Source organism: Xenopus laevis, chromosome 4S, assembly GCF_017654675.1.
Source record: "Xenopus laevis strain J_2021 chromosome 4S, Xenopus_laevis_v10.1, whole genome shotgun sequence".
Classification (NCBI taxonomy): Eukaryota; Metazoa; Chordata; class Amphibia; order Anura; family Pipidae; genus Xenopus; species Xenopus laevis.
In genome coordinates this window covers 12,473,745-12,494,295 of record NC_054378.1, presented here as the reverse complement: position 1 = coordinate 12,494,295, position 20,551 = coordinate 12,473,745, and the positions used below count along the sequence as shown (strand labels likewise).

General features: G+C 38.8%; 1 protein-coding gene across 2 annotated transcripts; it reads left to right on the top strand.

The window, feature by feature from the left end:
* The first annotated feature begins 1,036 nt into the window (after window positions 1-1,036).
* LOC121393440 (protein kinase C delta type-like) lies at window positions 1,037-16,511 on the top strand. 2 transcript variants are annotated; one of them, XM_041561995.1, is made up of 14 exons: window positions 1,037-1,484; window positions 3,370-3,505; window positions 4,901-4,999; window positions 5,282-5,561; window positions 7,803-7,937; window positions 9,548-9,654; window positions 10,473-10,637; window positions 12,140-12,231; window positions 12,342-12,404; window positions 12,492-12,630; window positions 13,061-13,252; window positions 14,085-14,213; window positions 15,179-15,308; window positions 15,802-16,511. In XM_041561995.1, exons 4-13 carry the CDS (start codon window positions 5,507-5,509, stop codon window positions 15,287-15,289), a joined length of 1,188 nt encoding a protein of 395 aa, XP_041417929.1. In that variant the 5' UTR covers window positions 1,037-1,484; window positions 3,370-3,505; window positions 4,901-4,999; window positions 5,282-5,506; the 3' UTR covers window positions 15,290-15,308; window positions 15,802-16,511. The 2 variants fall into 2 exon arrangements, with proteins under 2 accessions (XP_041417929.1, XP_041417930.1); XM_041561996.1 differs by lacking the exons at window positions 1,037-1,484; window positions 3,370-3,505 and adding an exon at window positions 4,439-4,626.
* The last annotated feature ends 4,040 nt before the right edge of the window (window positions 16,512-20,551 follow it).

The window sequence follows — 20,551 nt, the reverse complement described above, 5'->3', positions numbered from 1 at the left end:
GCAGCATGCCGCCCCCTAAAATACTGCTGCCCTAGGCCCGGGCCTTAGTGGCCTCTCCACAAATCCAGGTCTGGCTCAGGTGAATGGTCGTTGCTCTGAAAATTCACTAAAGTGCGGATTTTACTGAACGTTTCCTCTTTTGAGTTGACTTTGCCACCTCAGACCAGACGAACTGCTAAAATGTAGCCAGATCTTCCTCAATCTTACGTCACTTACATCATAACCTGTCTGACGAATCTGCCGAAAATGCATTAAAGTTAAAAAAAACGCTGGTGACTTCTATTTTTTTAAGCAGGATTGCCTGCAAAAGTCCTAACTTGAATGTTTTTGGGTGAACATTTTCCCCCAGACATTTGAGGGCCATGGAACATTGATTTTACAGTGGGCTCACGTGTAGGACATTATCTGATCTCTTTTGTCTTTATTAAGGTTCCTTGGACATTGGTAATAAAAAGTGGCCACTTGAAGCATTTGCACCATCTCTGTCCATACAACTTTAATGTACCCGTCCTGTTCAAATTGACCTAACGTTAGTGAATTTGTCCCTAAGGGCGGGGCGCTGCGCGTGATGTCACTAGTGGCGCGGCCGCACGCTTGTCTGTAACATTAGTCACTTTGCCCTTTAGTGAATTTCCCCATATTGTTTTGTTTAACCCTTATATGCCATAATTGGCTTTAGACAGGTTGAAAGATATGTAGAACAACCATCCTGCAGATATGTGGTTTATAAAGCTAAATTCTGCATGAGTATTATTCTTCAGGCTGTATAATCTTTAAAGGGTTTTTCACCTTCCAAACATTTTTTTCATTTGAGTTGCTTTCAGATTGTTCACCAGAAATAAAGATTTTTTTCAGTTGCTTTCCATCTTTTTATTTTTTTACAGTTTTGTTAACTTTTAGGGGAAGATTTATCAAGGGTCGAATATCGAGGGTTAAAAAACTGCAACCCAGCACAGTAAAAATTTGTCCAGATCGCTGGCTTCTGACCGGCGCGCTGCGCGTAACATCAGCGGCGGGGCACTGCGCGTGATGTCAGCCAGGGCCGGAACTAGGTGTAGGCAGAGTAGGCGGTTGCCTATGTCGCAATCATAGGGGGGCGCACGTTTAGGGTGAAATTGTTTTAAATAAATCCTTATTTAATTGCATTTAATTTTGTGGCGTGTTATCTCTTTAACTAATCTGTAGCGCATCGGCGATCATCTGACTCCAGCTGCGCTCCAGCCCCCACCTCCCTCTTACTCGCTGTGGAGTCTCCTGCGCTTCTTTTCAACTCACTATGGTGCATGCGCTTTAGGAAGCAACGCATGCAGGCATCGACGGCACACCACGTTGAGACGGCAGCCGCAGAGAGCTGATCTGGCGCGTCGGTGTGGTACCTGGCATGCATTGAAGACCGATGGGCCTGCTGGTGACTTGGGCACACTGAAAGTCAGTCCTGGTGACTGCTGCAGGGCTTGTTTTCTGCGTCCTGCTGGCACACACAGGTACAGATCATCAGGTGCAATATTCTAGCTGCTGCTGGCTTCTGGCCTACCACATATTTGGGGGGCAATATTTTTATGGCACAGATATGGGGCATTATTTGGTTTCTGTCTGGCACAGGCTGCTGGCTGACAGAGGTACTAATTTGGGGGCAATATTTTGGCTGTTGACTCGTACAGGCACAGATATGTGGCAATATTTTGGCTGCTGGCTTGCACAGGTACAGATTTGGGGGGCAATATTTTGGCTGAAATGGTAACGCAGGACGGGGGGGGGCGCTGATTGAAGCCCTTGCCTAGGGTGCCAAACTACCTTGGCCCAGCCCTGATGTCAACAGTGGCGCGGCCGCCCGCTTGTCTCTAATGGTGCAATTTTTGTCCTGGTTTAGCCCGGCCCTGCTCTACCCCCCTTCACAGAGTGATGTCTGTGACCATAACCGTGATTAAATTGGAATAGAAAGGACTGCTAAAGGTGGTACATTTCTTTGTTGAGTGTCTCTTAAGACTGCAGTTCATTGCAGGCCTCTCAGCCTGAGAAACATTAAGGTATGACCTGAAGGATTGTGTTCAGTCATTCCTGCCCCCCCTCCTCCCTATATCTGATCCCTGATCTCTACATTGAAATCATTATATTCCCCTCCTCCAGGCAGACATGTTTTAGGCCATAATCTAGGCAAGAATTTCCATCTTGCAATTCGTTCTGGGGTATTTATACATAGAATTGCCACCGTGCCATCTTGCAATTAGTTCTGGGGTATTTATACATAGAATTGCCACTGTGCCATCTTGCAATTAGTTCTGGGGGTATTTATACATAGAATTGCCACTGTGCCATCTTGCAATTAGTTCTGGGGGTATTTATACATAGAATTGCCACTGTGCCATCTTGCAATTAGTTCTGGGGGTATTTATACATAGAATTGCCACTGTGCCATCTTGCAATTAGTTCTGGGGTATTTATACCTAGAATTGCCACTGTGCCATCTTGCAATTAGTTCTGGGGGTATTTATACATAGAATTGCCACCGTGCCATCTTGCAATTAGTTCTGGGGGTATTTATACATAGAATTGCCACCGTGCCATCTTGCAATAAGTACCTAATAATAAAAGTGTACCTTGTACTTGATTCAAAGTCAGATATAATTAATCCATATTGAAAGTAAAGACAGCCTATTGGATTTATTTAATGTTTCATTGATTTTCTAGTATGCTTAAGGTATAAAGATCCAAATTACGGAAAGATCCATTATCCGGAAACCCCCAGGTCCCAAGCATTCTGGATAATAGGTCCGATACCTGTACTAAGCACAATTCAGCAGGAACAGTCCCCTAAGTTTGCTCATAGCCTGTATAGAGAGATACCTTAAAACTATGGCAGCATAGGTATTCCCTGTACTAAGCACAATTCAGCAGGAACAGTCCCTTAATTTGCTCATAGCCTGTACAGAGAGATACCTTAAAACTATGGCTTCATAGGTATTCCCCTGTACTAAGCACAATTCAGCAGGAACAGTCCCCCAAGTTTGCTCATAGCCTGTACAGAGAGATCTTTAAAACTATGGCAGCATAGGTATTCCTCTGTACTAAGCACAATTCAGCAGGAACAGCCCCAGTTGTAAATTTATGTACAAGGGCCCTTGGAGGTCTCGTTACGCCACTGAATAAAAGCTATAGGTGAACATTTTAATCATGATAATTCAGTAAAGTTGGCACTCGTTTTGTCCATCACAAAAGGTAATTGAGTTTACAGCTGGAGCGAGTGAAGGCATGAGGCAGATTACTGAGCGCTGATATAGGTCACATATTAAAGCTCTCCTGCTATATTCTATGGAGGATATTTCCGGTAAGTTTTCCCCTGTTTACAAATTTTATTACATCTTTCCATAGGATTCTGTCGGTACCTACTAACTGCAAGGACAAATTTGGAGAAGCAAAATGGCAGTTCAACAGAATCTTACATCCATTCTGGTTCTAAAGGAGCCGGCTGAACAGGACCTGGTATTAAGCCTGAATTAAGAAGCAGGTAGGAATCTCCCATTTACCAAAAAGAAACAATGGATACTATGCAACCTGCGATGTTTAGAAGTTAATCGAGGAGTCTGCCCTGCTTGGGCTTGTTTCACATACATGGGCATTGATGGGGGGATAAGAAGCAGGGCTGGAACTAGGTGTAGGCAGAGTAGGCATGTGTCTAGGGTGCAAAGCTGGGGGCACCAGGCACTCACCTTCTCTGCCTCATACCCCTAGTTTGGTCCCCACTTGCCAATCTGGAGGTGTGTAAATCCTTTTCTCGCATGTGTGCAGGCGTCCTTTTTGTGCAGCACATGTGCATGCCTCTCGGGCGCTGCTACTGGTCAGGTTGCCTAGGGTGCCTGGCCGGGCACTGATAAGAAGGGGCGTATTCTGGAATTAGTTCCAATAAAATAATTGCAATTTCTATTCCCCAACACCACCACAATGTTCTTCATATATTCCACCCCAATTCATCATCATCTTTTATTCACAGCCACCCCATCAGTGCATTCATCCCATCCCAATATAGGGAAATGGGGGGTCAATTTTTAGAATTTCCCAAAGAAGTGGGCCAAATTTACCTAGCATTAAATAATTTAGTAGCAATAACAATACATCTGTAGCCTTACAGTGCATTTGTTTTTGATATGGGATCAGTGACCCCCATTTGAAAGCTGGAAATCCCCAGAAGAAGGAGGCAAATTATTCAGAAATGATTTTGGAAGGAGAGAAAAAGCACAGGTATATATTAGTAATGACGGCTCGCTAAGTTGGTTGGTAGAGGATGGGGAGAGCAAAGTTTAAGGGTTAGCATTTCATTCTCATTTTTAAAGATGATTTCCCTTTTTCTCTGTAATAATAAAACAGTATCTTGTACTTGATCCTATTGGTTTTATTTAATGTTTAAATGCTTTTTTAACAGATAAAGTATGGAGATCCAGATTACAGAAAAACTCTTTATCCAGAAAACCCAAGGTCCCAGCCACTCTGGATAACAGGTCTCATACCTGTATTGTGTTCATTACTTTTGTACTTTAATGGAGAAGTCTGGAAATATTGTAACATTTGCATTTTGAAACATCATTTGCTTCTTATTCTTAATGATGGGATGGATCAACACAAGCAGACTAAGTGAGTAGTTTCATCTAGAAAACCTGCGTTTACAAAAATGCAAGGAGTACATATTACCTACAGTACATATGCAAATACTTTAAAAGAGTTTTCCCACGTAACTCGCTGTGGGGAAATTTGTGGGCCCACAACTGGGTAAATGACTCCTACAGACTACGGACTTTAATATGACTACATTCCATGAAGAGTTGTACATGGTATACAGATACAAGGGTTACTGCTCATAATTGGGTATTTGGAATAGATCTACTGATCCACAATGTTTGTTTTATAGGGACTCCAGTCAAGAAGAATGTTTGAGATGGAAGAAGGGTACAAGAGAAACATTATAGAATGTGTAAGAGCAGCAAAAGCAAGTCCTTTATGTGTCTAGGTAAGCCGAAATCTATAAATAGAGAGAGGGTTCCATATTACTATAATAACATTCTATGTTCATCTAAGTGTCTTATCCCACTCACTTTGGACTAGTACATTTCATCTGCAATATTTTTCCAATGGAGCCAAATTTTAGCTCTTAGGTGCTGCTTTTATTTGTATAGTAGGAATTACAGAGAATAATTAAAACTTTGACTGGTTATGACTTTCTAATAGCAGTACAGTACTCTATAATGTATTCTATACCATCATCTGCTATCTACTATTACTTGTGTCTCAGGCTGAACTGCCGCATGCCACTCAGACACAAGCCATGACGACCCAACGGTCACTGTCCAACCGACTTTCAGCTGGATAGGAGAGACGTCGCAGGAGTTTAGTCTTGGAGATACAGAGCTTTTGGAAGATTTCAGAGTGAATAAAGGAGGATTTTTTTAGCAGAAGAAAGAAGAAGGAGTGAGAGAGAAGAAAGAGAGGAGGAGGAGATTTATCAAGAAGAAGAAAAATGAATAGCAAGAAAAAGAGAAGAAGAGGCAGTAGCCCAGTGGATGATCCAGGAGGTAAGGAGATGAAACTATCAGTATATTGCTATAGGAACATACTCATATAACCTTTTACTTTTCTGGTAAAAAAGCAGAGATGAGCTTCTTACTGTATATTATAGTAGAACCCCCCAAAGTGGGGAATAAGTGCATTATACATAATATATTGGTTGGGCCATAGTAAACTGGTGTAGAATGAGGGAAAACTTAAAATCATGGTAAAAATCTATGTAAAAATTAGGTTTCACAGTATGTTCTTGGGATAATTGTACCTATAGTATATTGCTATAGGAACATACTCAAATAACCTTTTATTTTTCTGGTAAAAAAGCAGAGATGAGCTTCTTACTGTATATTATAGTAGAAACCTCCAAAGTAGGGAATTAGTGCATTATACATAATATATTGGTTGGGCCATAGTAAACTGGTGTAGAATGAGGGAAAACTGAAAATCATGGTAAAAAGCAATGTAAAAATAAGGTTTCACAGTATGTTCTTGGGATAATTGTACCCCTGCCTCTCATTTTAACAGGGGGTAAGTATTTGCCTTTCACCTGTATAATATACCTGTATTGCCAATGGCAGTTGGTACAGTTGGTGCAGTGATGTACCACATTTAGATTAGATGTAGTTTGTATAAATTGTGCTAGAAATACTAGTATTTGCTGTATTACTCTATAAATAACATATTTGGGGTACCAGTACCTTTTCAATATATATAATGTCTTCAGGGTGCCAGTGTCCATTGCCTGTAAGAGAATAGTGTTATAGGGCAACCTTTGCCAACTGCTTTTTACTATGTATACTGTGCTTGGACTATCAATGATCACTGGATTTTAATCATTTAATATGGTTGAGTTACCACTATAGGACTGTGTGTAGTGTGCTATGAGAACCTGTAAATAATTTGCCAGGGGAACCATTAAATATTGCTTGAAACTGTATAAAACATATTTGGGGAACCAATATACACTCACTTCCAAAGTGTATAATGCCCTGGGGGTGCCAGTATCCATTGACTGACAAAATATAATGTATTTGAGGTATTTCAGAAGTAAAAAGAGTTAGGGAGCAATACTAGAATGAAAAATGTTCCTGGGGTGCCAAATAAAGGCTGTGATTGGCCATTTAGTAGCCCTATGTGGATTGTCAACCTACATTGATGTTCTGTTTGGCAGTACACATGGTTTTTAAACAAATAAACTTGCCTCCAAGTCAGGAATTCAAAAATAAGCTCCTGCTTTGGGAGCAGCATCCAAGGGTTTGGAGAGTAACATGTTGCTCATGAGCTACTGGTTGGGGATCACTGATTATAGAATATACCATTGGGTGTCACCATATGTAACATTATTGGGGTACCAGTAGCCATTGCTTCTTACTGTATATAATATAATGTGTATCATATAGTTGTTATGCCAGTGACCATAGATTCTCACTGTATATAATGTCCTCTGCAGTGTCTAACTGTACATGATGCCCCTGTCCACTGCCTCTTATATTATATAATGTACTTTGGGTGTTCGTATCCTTTAGCTTTTACTGTATAAATGGGATGGGGTCCCATTACCCACTGCCTTTCACTGTACATAATGAACTTGTATAATATTCTTGGGGTGCCTTTTGGCTGCTGCCCATCACTGTGTATTGAGCTTAGGCCTGTGGTACCTATGGCGTCTCTTTGTGTGTAATGTGCTTAAGGTGTCAGAACCCACTGGTGCTAAAATAATCTTTTGCAAAATAACAGATTCTGGCTTCCATTTTAAAATTGGTAGAAGACTATTAGTAATTGTTTGCTATGGACAATTTAGAACCAATGTTAGTATATGAGCAATAATGTCTATATAAAGTGTAATGTGCTTGGGGAAGCAATACCCAGCTCAAGCTGCCGCTTGCCATTTGGCCTCAACCTTTCACATGTCATTCAAGTTCATACGGATCAGTTTTGCTACTAAATGTACCAGTGAAAAGCAACATTGGAGATTTAAGGAAACATTTATTAAAGCTCTTTGTTCAGGATCATACAATTGTACCCTTAGAGCCCATGTAGAGAGTTGCAGTTGTGTCCTGAGCTTTGTTCTACCCTGTATCTTGTTATGGTATAAAAACCCATTACAGGTACAGGCTACAACAAGGCACAACAAGCAAGTTTTACACTCATTTGTTTGTACTTGGCACCTTGCCCATGAATAATAAATACATTCCCCCATAAGTGAATAAAGTAGAAATTAGAGATTCACGTGGTGCTTATTTTTTTATCAGGTAAGAAGTTTCGAAAAGAAGAAAAGGAGAGAAAGAAAAGAAATGAAAAAGAGGAGAAGAAGAAAAACCACGGGGAAAGAGAGAAGAAAACAACGGCCAAGAAACGTTCCAGGAGTCCAGATAAAAGCCGAGATGGTAAGGAGAATAAACTTGCAGTTCATTGCTGGTGTTCTAAGAAAAAAGTTTTTTGCACAGTAAAACAAAATGTTATTTTAAACAACGTTCCTATAAACAAGGGGTGGTTCACCTATAAGTTAACTTTTAGGGGCCGATTCACTAAATTCGAGTGAAGGATTCGAAGTAAAAAAACTTCGAATTTCGAAGTATTTTTTGGGCTACTTCGAAAATCGAATGGGCTACTTCGACCTTCGACTACGACTACGAATCGAAGGATTCAAAGTAAAAATCGTTCGACTATTCGACCATTCGATAGTCGAAGTACTGTCTCTTTAAAAAAAACTTCGACCCCCTACTTCGGCATCTAAAAGCTACCGAAGTCAATGTTAGCCTATGGGGAAGGTCCCCATAGGCTTGCCTAAGTTTTTTTGATCGAAGGATATTCCTTCGATCGTTGGATTAAAATCCTTCGATTTTATCGTTCGATCGAAGGAATAATCCTTCGATCGTACGATCGTAGCATTTGCGCTAAATCCTTCGACTTCGATATTCGAAGTCGAAGGATTTCAATTCCCAGTCGAATATCGAGGGTTAATTAACCCTCGATATTCGACCCTTAGTGAATCAGCCCCTTAGTGTGTTATAGAATAGCCAGTTCTAAGCAACTTTTCAGTAGGTCTTCATTATTTATTTTTTATAGTTTTTCAATCATTTGCCGTTTTCTTTTGATTCTTTCCAGCTTTCAAACAGGGGTCACTGACCCAACCTAAAAAACAAATGCTCTGTAAGGCTACAAACTTATTATTATTGCTACTTTTTATTTCTTTTTCAAATCAATGCATGGTTGCTAGGGTAATTTGCACCCTAGCAACCAGATTGCTGAAATTGCAAACTGGAGAGCTGCTGAATAAAAAGCTAAATAACTTAAAAACCACAAATAATAATAAATGAAAACCAATTGCAAATCGTCTCAAAATATCATTCTCTACATAATACTAAAAGTTCATTTAAAGTTAAACCACCCCTTTAATAAACATTTTCAGTGTACTGTAATTCACTATAATTGCTATTAAAACAAACATCTGTCACAGCTCTAACTCCTGAAACAATGTTGCAGACTTGTTTAAAAAATCTATAGAGCATTGATGTAAGTTTTTTACTTTTGTTCTATAGAATTGTTTATATTAGTGTGGTTAATCCATTGTAGCTTCAATTAATAAATAAATTCATTTTGTGAAAAACTAAATTCAGTGCCATTAGTGATTATTGTGAAATCAAAGAATGATTCGTTCATTGTTAGAGTGCTGATTCAGTGCTATATGTTTCTCTGACTGCATCTGATCTTTGAATGGCAATATCAAAATCAGGACATATTTAGACCCCATTAAATTTATGGACATGCAAAATTACACCCAGCTGTGACCTTATGCACCAAACTCTGCCGATTCCCAACATGCCCCATGCATTACCTGGTTACTGATATGGGAATGTACCAATGAAACAGGTGTGACACAGCTTGTTGCATGGGACATAAGGAAGACTGTATCTTACAAATGAGGGGACACTGTAACTATTCAGACATTCGCTGAACATTTCTTGAATTAACGTTATTTTTTTTAATATTCTAGATGGAAGAAAACAGAAGAAGATTCGAGGGGAACCCGAAACACCACCGGCCCTCGATATCAACAATTACCGCCTTATTAAACAGATAGGCAAAGGTTCATTTGGCAAGGTGAGTGATGAACTTCCTAAAGGAAGTGCCAGGAAAAAGCAGGGAAATCTACTTCTAAGTTGAGATGCCAGTTCTTGCTGTGTCCAACACAATATATCCTTCCACTTATGCAAATCAGTGACTAGCATATACATGAAATTACTGACTGTTCCAGTACCTCTAATGTGATAGGTCAGAGGCATCCTGTGTATGTACAAGCTGTTGATTTGCAAAAGAGGAGATATGGCAGTATAGTACATACCCAGGGACCTCAGCTTGTATTCTGTATCATTTCGTGCAACTGCATCTTTCCAGTGCGGTGCTTTAAGGAATGAGAAACTGTATAATGCAAGCTTTAGGTTCATACATTCCCTCATTCCCTTATTGTTATCTTTCATTACTTATCTTTTAGTCTTGCCTGGTTAGTAGAGTAAATTGAACCCTAACAACCAGATACTCAAATGTCAATCCATTGTAGCTTCAATTAATAAATAAATTCATTTTGTGAAAAAATCATATTAAAAGTTAATTAAAAGTTAAACGATGTTGTTTAGGGTCCAATATTCTTTTGGAACTATGTCTTTAAGGGTCCAACATTCTTTCGGATATATTAGTCAGTCCGTAAGGATAAGTCTAAAGTGGGAATGCAGGATACTTCATTGATCATCTTTTGGTATGAAACTAAACCATAAATCTTTATATAAACCATTAAACCAAATAGCCATTTCAATCCTATTTAACCACAATCCGATTTAACCCATAAATCATGTCGGCTAGATGCACTTGTGTCCATACAAGCAACCCAGCAATATTTTCTTCATTCCCACTCTTTTCTCTAGGTGATGTTGGCATCTTATATGATAAAAGACCAACTGGTTGCAGTGAAGATAATTGAAAAGAAAAAGACTCGGGACTTCAAGAACGTCAGGAATGAAGCGTCAGTACTACAGCTTGCCAGAAGATGCCCGTATTTATGTCGGGGAATGGCAACACTTCAAACTCAGGTACAGGGAAGAGAGTTTTATTAGGGTCTTATTTTATCCCAGGTTCTGTTACTAATATAATGACTTCATATAGCATATTTTTATTTATTAGTTATTGTAATGCTGCCAGGGGACTAACTACCGGGGGTGCAGGGGGTGCATCTGGGCTCTAACCCCCTTGAGGGTGGGCACGGCTTGCACCCAGACCCGATCCTACTTATCTTCATTACTGAATGCTACTATTAGAGATGTCACAATAGGCTGTGCTATACTTTTCAGTATAGGTGTGGTAGTATTTGAGGGTTATCTCTTTCTATTGTATGGGTTTCATATGAGCACTTTTTAGTATCAGAACTATCATGATAAAACAAATGCTGTTGTGCTGGGGTCATTCTGTTCTAAATTGGGAACTAGAATTTTCCATGCATTTCAACTATATACGGGTCAGACCTAAATTTGTTCTAAATACATACATCTCATATATTTGTACTCTCCTCTGCTTTGTTCAGCTATTGAAAGATACATCAGTATGGCAGGACCCTTTCCCAATAGTATAATCTATTCCTATTAATGCTAGTGTATTGTGTCTAACCCACTATTTCTTAAAGGGGTGGTTTACAACAACTAGTTGTTTTCAGATAGATCACCAGAAATAATGACTATTTCCAATGACTTTCCATTTTCTATGTGTGACCGTTTTTCTAATATTGAAGTGTAAAATTTCATTTTTCACCTTCTGAAGCAGCTCTGGGAGGGGGGTCACTGACCCTGTAAACTGTTTTAATGGATTATCAAGGGTCGAATTTTGAATTGAAAAATCTTCGAAATTGGAATTCAAAAATGAAGTCAAATTTGTTTTTGGTAGAATAGGTCTGTTTTCGATCGAATAGAGCCGTAATTTGGATGAATTCAAATCGTATACATCAAAGGAATATCGCATTTGATTGAATACGATTCCTAAAAAAGCTCTGATTTTTCAAAGTCCACCAATTGACTCCAAATAGGTTCTAGGAGGTCCCCCATAGGCTAAAAAGAGCAATTCGGCAGGTTTTAGATGGTGAATGGTCAAAGTCAAATTTTTAAAGAGATAAAATTTTGACATTTAAATTTTGAATTTTTGAAAAAAAATTTCAAATTCAAATCGAATTTGGACTATTCCCTAGTCAAAGTACACAAAAATAGCTTGAAATTAGATTCTTTTTCATTCGAATATCCACCTCGTCCATTGATAAATCTGCCCCTTAGTTCAGAGTCTGCACCTGAATTACTGAGCCGTCAGACTCAAACACCAGAGACACGAACATTCAACTTTAGATTTTGGAAAAACAGTAAAAAATAAATAATGGAAAGTAATTGAAAAAACAATAACTGAATTAAAAAAAGTGTTTGGAAGGTGAACAACCCCTTTAAAGTAATTATTAAATGATTGTACCAAACTTTGTATTAAATTGTGAAAATATGAAATTGTGTTCCTGTGATATCCAATTCCGTGCCTCACTCTCTCCTTTATATTTTGTATCCAGTCTCTCATACTGCTAGTTCTGGAGTATATGAGTGGCGGCACACTGGATGACCTCATAACAACCGTAGGTCGTCTGAACAGTGACCTCATAATGTAAGTAACCTGCTTCTTGAGGCAGAAGGACCTAAAACATTATGGATATCACAATCTGCAAGTACTTTGTTCATTATATATAATAAATCCTGTCATTTGTCTTTTAAAAGGTTTTATTCTGCAGAACTAGCAGTAGGTTTGAAGTTCTTGCATGCCAATGGGATCGTGCATCGGTAAGGAAACTTTACATCCTCTCGAAATGCCACTCATTTTACTAATGGCAAACATGATATACACTGTGCTACTTATGTGCCTTACAGTGACCTGAAGCCTCAGAATATTTTGTTGGATGAAGAGGGTCATTTGAAGATCGCTGATTTCGGCCTCGTCTGTACCAACATGTTTAAATCAAATACTCAGCGTGGAAGGTGTGGAACACCAGGGTATATAGCCCCAGAGGTAAGAATATTAGCGCCATACAGCTATACAATATTTCTTATTATTTTAAGTGAAATTGAAGTGCTCCTATGCAACTTGACCTCAGTTACCTTGTCCTTGAGCCCATCCTGGGTAATTCATTTTATTAATTTTTTTTAAATATATTTTTATTGATTTCTGGTAAGTATGGGATAGGGGATATAGAAAAAGAAAAAAGAGGGGGGAAAAGAATATGGTAGTATGGGGTGAGGGATCTTCCGAGGTTACTGGATCCTCCTAAATAGCCATAGAAATGCTTGAGCTGACAATATTGATGATAGTCCTGCAAGTCTGCCATGGGTCTGGCCTGTCTGAAGAGTGGCAAGTCAGCCAGTTGTCCTTTCTCCATTATATGGATAAACTGCAGATGTCCATCGACCTGGGTAATTCATTTTATATATTTCTTCTCTAGGTTTTAGCAGATATGGAATACAATTCAAGTGCTGATTGGTGGTCGTTTGGTGTTATCTTATATAAAATGGCCACCGGCATATTACCATATTCACGGCATATCTGTAAAGAAGAACAACTAGAAAGGATCCTGACTGAAAAGCCGCAATATCCAGAATTCCTTTCTGCGGAATTACGTGACCTCTTAAAACAGGTTAGTAAAATGGGAATGGAATTTTAACAGAAATTGTATCAAATGCTAAAAAGCTGCTTTATTATTTTTTTTGTTTTCAACACAAGATAAAAGTTTTAAGGTATTTAGTCTACTGTTATAGTTGTGACTGCTAAGGTGGGTCTGCAGACACAGAGGGCACTGGCCAAATAATGAAACAAATTCTTAAAGGCTAAATGCGATCTACATTTTTAACTAATGTAAAACAGACCAGCCATTAACCAGAGACTGCGTCCATTCTATGAAGTTCCCATATAGGCACATTGGACCAGGGATATTGGAAGCATTGCTCATGTAGGTCACTGATAGTTGGCTTTGGCCTGGTTTAGGAGGAATATAGTAAAATTGCTACTGTAAGTCATTTGACCCTAATAGTTCAGCTTCCGACTTTGACTTACGCTGCTTATCTGCTGAGTGTAGCAGAAATGGGTGCAATTAAGCACATGTCAGCACATTTTAAGTGAAAAGTCTCCAGAACAAGGTAAGACTGGGAAGGGGACCCATGAGTGTGGGGATAGTTTGAGATCAAAAGTTCAGTAAGAGGTGCTATAAGAGGTGGTTAGTCAGCTGTTTAGCCTTGAGTACCATAGAGGAGTGTTAACAGCTTTAGATCCCAAATAGTTGTAACTATATTTTATATATTAGAATACTATATGACAGCTCATCTAGTTCTTATTCAAAAGTCTAGATGCCATCAAGATCACAAAGCATTACCTAGGAAGAATGATATGATTTTGTATGTAAATAATTAACTGAATGAAATGTAGCCACATAAATAATATATTTTATAATAACTATTCATCTTTTGCTTTAGCTCTTGAGGAAGAAGCCCAAACATCGCCTTGGGGTATATGCCGACATCCGGGACCACCCATTTTATTCCACAATTGATTGGGTGCAAGTGGAGAGAAGAAGCCTGCTGTCTCCTATTATACCACCTAAAGTAAGTTCATAACGTTAATGTGATCGCACTCGCCATTCCCCCAGAAGTGATATAGTACCTCTTATCCCACCGTGAAACATGTCGGTTTCATTTGCTGTGGGATACAATTCGTAGATAAATAGGTTTTTATGTATAAATGTACTTTGGTAGCCTTGTTCACTTAATTAACTTTTAATATAATATTTAAAGTAGTATTCTATGTCAGTCTGCATTAGAGCTTCATTACTTTGTATGATATGAGTACATGTTTTTCTGCAAAGCTCTTGGGTTTTAAACTGTTCCAAGGTTTTAATGACCCTACTAACTAGCATAAGGAATTTGGAAGACAGAATGGCAAGTGAAGGAAAGATTCTGAATAATGGGATAAGCTAGGAAAAATAAGAATTCATATTGCAATACAGCCAGTTAGAGGGTAGTTGTGCATACATAGTAACACACACAACAAAATCATGGGAAAATGTACCTGTCCTTTCAATACTAATAATACAGGTTTGGGACCTATTATAATGAATGCTCGGGACCTGAGATTTTCTGGATAATGGATCTTTCCGTAATTTGGATCTTCGTACTTTAAATCTACTAGAAAATCATGTAAACATTAAATAAACCCAATAGAATGGTTGTGCATCCAATAAGGATTAATTATATCTTAGGTACTGTTTTTTATTATAGAGAAAAAGGAAATAATTTTTGGATAAAATTAAGTCTATGGGAGACTTTTTGGAGTTTATTGGATACTGGGATTCCAGATAACAGATCCCATACCTGTAATAATATAGCAAAACATATATAGTTGGGTAAAAACACAAACCATTTATGGGAAAATGAATCAATGTATGAGAATGAAACATGAAATCTGCTCCGCTTATGCTTTACAATAGACTCATGGCAATTTAGAATAGAAATGTCACAATGGCTATAGAAGGTTAATTATTATATAACCATGCTTCTCTTTTTTCCTACAGAGCTCAGTTAAGGGATTCAGCAAGAAACATATCCCATTCCCAGAGGAGGACCCCAGTGAGACCCGCATGGTCGAAAATTTCAACTACATTGACCCAAGCTGGCAGGAGTAATTCCTCTGCCACCACCGAGGTAAACCTTAGAGTTTGACTGGGAATATTTCTAGACATAATATGTTAGATTAGAATATGGATCTGAAGTCTTTATTTCAGAATATCTTTATCTGCTAAAGTACAAGTTGCAGCGCCTGCCATTGACTTTTAAACGTCTCTGAGCTCTGGGCACTATCCGCCACATTTATTTTTTAAGCTCTGTGATTGGGTTGTTGGTGGACATATCCAATGGTCTGTTATTTTATCACCATAACCCAGGGAAACTTTTACATTAGAAATTGATTTCTATATAAGAAGAAATCTTGAAGAAGCCTTAACGTTGAAATGACTCTACTACTTAATATGTTGCATCTTTCATACATTAAAACGTATTGATTTACAGAAATTATTGCATACTTTAACTCATACACTTACAAGCAGAAATGTCAGGATTGGTTACTTGTATATTCATTTCACAAAAGGACTGAGATTTCTGGACCAGCAGTACTTTATATAAAATGTAACTTTTTCAGCTTGATCTCATCCAACTGACATCACAAAAGCTGTGCAACTTGCCACCAGGACACCAGTAGCACTGGCTTCATCCTGTAATATCGGGTAATGTATAACATCCAAGGTGAGCGAATACTGTTTTTTAATATCTTAAAATCTGTCCTGCTCTACCAACCCGAATTGAAGCTTTCTCCCCACATCCACCATCTTTCAGCACTGCATGTAATTGCCAGCATCATCACAGAAAGCACTTATAGCTGCATTTATCATCTCTGTGTGCTTTATGTGCCATTTCAATCTTACGCAGCTTTTCATAGTTTTAAAGTTTTTAATCATAGTCTCAGTTTTATTCTAGTTTAAAAAAAAAAACAAAAAAAACAAAAAAAACACCTCCCCATCCTTCCCTGTTAAACAAACTGCCCATCATTTCACCTGAACCAACCTTTCCCTATTTCTATAAAGCACAGCCTCTTTCTTACAGGCTCTATAAAGCACAGCCTGTTCCCTGCAGGCTCTTTAAAGCATCATACCTTCCCATTGTACCTTATTAAGCAACCTTCCCATCTCTCCATGTAAAACTACCCTTCCCAATTCTTTACCAAGCGTAACTTGCTTTTTGCAGGCTCTATAAAGCTCAGCCTGTTCCCTGCAGGCTCCATAAAGCTCAGCCTGTTCCCTGCAGGCTCCATAAAGCACAGTCTGTTTCCTACAGGCTTTATCATTATCTGTGATGTCATCAGAGGGGGGGTTAGGGGTGGGCATAGCTAGTGGCCTGTGACTAGCTAATTTTAATCTATGGTCAGTCATAAGTCACTAGCGGTTCCCCTCTAATGATATCACAGATTCACCCTGTTAAACTACCTATTCATCTTCCCATGAAGTACATTTATGCTTTATGTACCATTTCTATCTTACGCAGCTTTTCATAGTTTTAAAGTTTTTGATCATAGTCTCAGTTTTATTCTAGTTTAAAAAAAAAACAAAAAAAAACACCTCCCCATCCTTCCCTGTTAAACAACCTGCCCATCATTTCACCTGAACCAACCTTTCCCTATTTCTATAAAGCACAGCCTCTTTCCTACAGGCTCTATAAAGCACAGCCTGTCCCCTGCAGGCTCTTTAAAGCATCATACCTTCCCATTGTACCTTATTAACTAACCTTCCCATCTCTCCATGTAAAACTGCCCTTCCCAATTCTTTACCAAGCGTAACCTGCTTTTTGCAGGCTCCATAAAGCACAACCTGTTTCCTACAGGCTTTATCATTATCTGTGATATCATCAGAGGGGGGGTTAGGGATGGGCATAGCTAGTAGCCTGTGACTAGCTAATTTTAATCTATGGTCAGTCACTAGCGGTTCCCCTCTAATGATATCACAGATTCACCCTGTTAAACTACCTATGCATCTTCCCATGAAGTACATTTATGCTTTATGTACCATTTCTATCTTACGCAGCTTTTCATAGTTTTAAAGTTTTTGATCATAGTCTCAGTTTTATTCTAGTTTAAAAAAAAAAAAAAAAAAATACCTCCCCATCCTTCCCTGTTAAACAACCTGCCCATCTTTTCACCTGAACCAACCTTTCCCTATTTCTATAAAGCACAGCCTCTTTCTTACAGGCTCTATAAAGCACAGCCTGTTCCCTGCAGGCTCTTTAAAGCATCATACCTTCCCATTATACCTTATTAAGCAACCTTCCCATCTCTCCATGTAAAACTAGCCTTCCCAATTCTTTACCAAGAATAACCTGCTTTCTACAGGCTCCATAAAGCACAGTCTGTTCCCTACAGGCTTTATCATTATCTGTGATATCATCAGAGGGGGGGTTAGGGGTGGGCATAGCTAGTGGCCTGTGACTAGCTAATTTTAATCTATGGTCAGTCATAAGTCACTAGCGGTTCCCCTCTAATGATATCACAGATTCACCCTGTTAAACTACCTATGCATCTTCCCATGAAGTACATTTATGCTTTATGTACCATTTCTATCTTACGCAGCTTTTCATAGTTTTAAAGTTTTTAATCATAGTCTCAGTTTTATTCTAGTTTAAAAAAAAAACAAAAAAAACAAAAAAAAATCATCTCCCCATCCTTCCCTGTTAAACAACCTGCCCATCTTTTCACCTGAACCAACCTTTCCCTATTTCTATAAAGCACAGCCTCTTTCTTACAGGCTCTATAAAGCACAGCCTGTTCCCCGCAGGCTCTTTAAAGCATCATACCTTCTCATTGTACCTTATTAAGCAACCTTCCCATCTCTCCATGTAAAACGACCCTTCCCCATTCTTTACCAAGCGTAACCTGCTTTCTACAGGCTCCATAAAGCACAGTCTGTTTCCTACAGGCTTTATCATTATCTGTGATGTCATCAGAGGGGGGGTTAGGGGTGGGCATAGCTAATGGCCTGTGACTAGCTAATTTTAATCTATGGCCAGTCATAAGTCACTAGCGGTTCCCCTCTAATGATATCACAGATTCACCTTTTTAAACTACCTATGCATCTTCCCATGAAATACATCCTCATCATACCTTCCCATTGTACCTTATTAACTAACCTTCCCATCTCTCCATGTAAAACTGCCCTTCCCAATTCTTTACCAAGCGTAACCTGCTTTTTGCAGGCTCCATAAAGCACAGCCTGTTCCCTGCAGGCTTCATAAAGCTTAAACTAATTCATGCTGCCTGTATCCACCTTTATAACCGACGGCCTGTTCTCCCCAGGCTTTATCAAGCATAGCCTGCTTTTTTAGGTCTTTTCATCATCTGTGATGTCATCAGAGGGGGGGAGAGGGGTGGGTATTGCTAGTGGCCTGTGACTGGCTAATTTCAATCTATGGTCAGTCACAATCCACCAGTGGTTCCCCTCTAATAACATCACCAGTTACATCTAACAGCAGCTGATTCCATTTATTACCAACATCTTATGATCAGATAGGGTTGCTGACTTTATAAGCTCCTGTCAGTAGTAAGCGTATTGACTTAGACCAATAATTAATTCTGTATAAATAGTGAGAGCACTCCCTTCAATTTTAGGGGATTGTACCAATTATTACTCAATATAGTGCAAAAATCAACCATGGTAAAATTGTCCCCTACTCATCCATGGTCCAGAACCCCTTAAAAACCGTTGTTCTGCAAATTTGTCAGGAATTTGTGAAATAGTGTCATTGAGTTTCCCCAGCATAAGAAGATGTAGCTATAAATGAACATAAAGAAAGGTAACACTATGGTATATGTCCCACCATTTGCTTTACTGGAGTCTGTGATATCCTCAGAGAAAGGGTAAATGGTTGGGCACAACTAGTGGCCTATGATTGGTCAGTTATAAGTTTATGGACGATGACAAAATTTAGCTTTACTGGTCCTTTCTTAGTGTATTTATAACTTTATAGTCATTACCAAGAGGAAGGAACTAGCTAAGGTACTAAATATTAACATTTCCCCATAAGATATGTCCGAAAAAGAGAGTGCCGTAGCCAGGAGATTAAAATCAAACTTTTTGATGACCTGAAACACAAGCAGTTCAATAGTGTATATGTTAGGGCAGTGACACACCAGGAGATTAATTGCTAGCGATAAATCGCTGCTTCTCTGGGCAACTAATCTGCACTCTCCAGTAAAAAGCTTTCCCATAGGCAATAATGTGAATCGCTGGTGGTAAAACACATGTGTCGCTCCAGTCTCCCAAAATCGCTTGAAGTTTCCTCTTGTATCGATTTTGGAAAACTTCAATACGATCAAAATATAAAATAGAAAGTAATTGGAGAAAGTCTTTATTTCGGATGAACTGTCTGAAATCAATTGAACTTAAAAAAGTGTTTGAAGGTGAACAACAAATGGAAATAGATTGCTGTTCTCCTGTCTTGGCTCATAAAACGACATGCACAGTAGTATTAAAAGACTGTCTGATAAACGATCAGGAAAGTAAAATGAATGTGTTTGATTAATTGTTTGATTTGTCCTCTTTGTATTTACCATTATTCCATTCAATTTATTCATACTTCATATTCTAGCCCAGTAACCTTTGGCTGCCAAAATGATGACTTGTTTTTTTTTACGAATTATTTATTGCTATAAATATATTGATTGGCAAATAATTAACAGAATAAACAGAATAACAGCCTAATCCTGTCTGTGTGTGAATTTATTGGGTAACATAATTCCCCCAAAAGCTGCCACCCTATATATTTAAATATGGCCCGGACCCTTCCCTCCACACCCCAGGGTTGCCACCTTTTCTGTAAAAAAAAATACTGACCTTCCTGTATCTTTATCTATCTTTATCTATCTTGGCATCAGGTGTCATTTTTACCAGTCGGGTGCAATGTTCCCTCTAAGATGTGCACTTTGTGGGCAGACACAAATTTTGAAGCCACCGCACACAACAAATTGTGGTGCACACGAAGAATTTTGTGTGAAAACACAACATTATTAAATTTGTTCTGACCTGAGCACATAATTTTTTAAAAATGTGCACACATGTTTAAAATGTGCGCACAAAATTTCTTTTTGTGCACCGAGCCAAAAAGGAAACAGAGGGAACCCTGGTCAGTTGGTGACAATACTCTGGCCCAGACTGGCAATCTGTTGATTCTGGAGAATGCCAGAGGGGCTACTGTAAGATGCCAGCTTTAAAAATTTACGGGAATATGATGTAAGTGGGCATGACATCAGCAGAAATGCATAGCTCCCAAAATTTGAGAATTTTTTTGACCACGCCCATTTTATGGTCACACCACCTAATTACCATGTCCATTTTACAAAATTTGTA

Excerpts from the sequence above, each read along its gene's own strand:
- LOC121393440 (XM_041561995.1), top strand. The coding sequence starts at position 5,507 with ATGAATAGCAAGAAAAAGAGAAGAAGAGGCAGTAGCCCAGTGGATGAT. Across the intron at positions 10,638-12,139 it reads TGGCAACACTTCAAACTCAG|TCTCTCATACTGCTAGTTCT; the intron begins GTACAGGGAAGA and ends TTTTGTATCCAG. Across the intron at positions 13,253-14,084 it reads TACGTGACCTCTTAAAACAG|CTCTTGAGGAAGAAGCCCAA; the intron begins GTTAGTAAAATG and ends CTTTTGCTTTAG.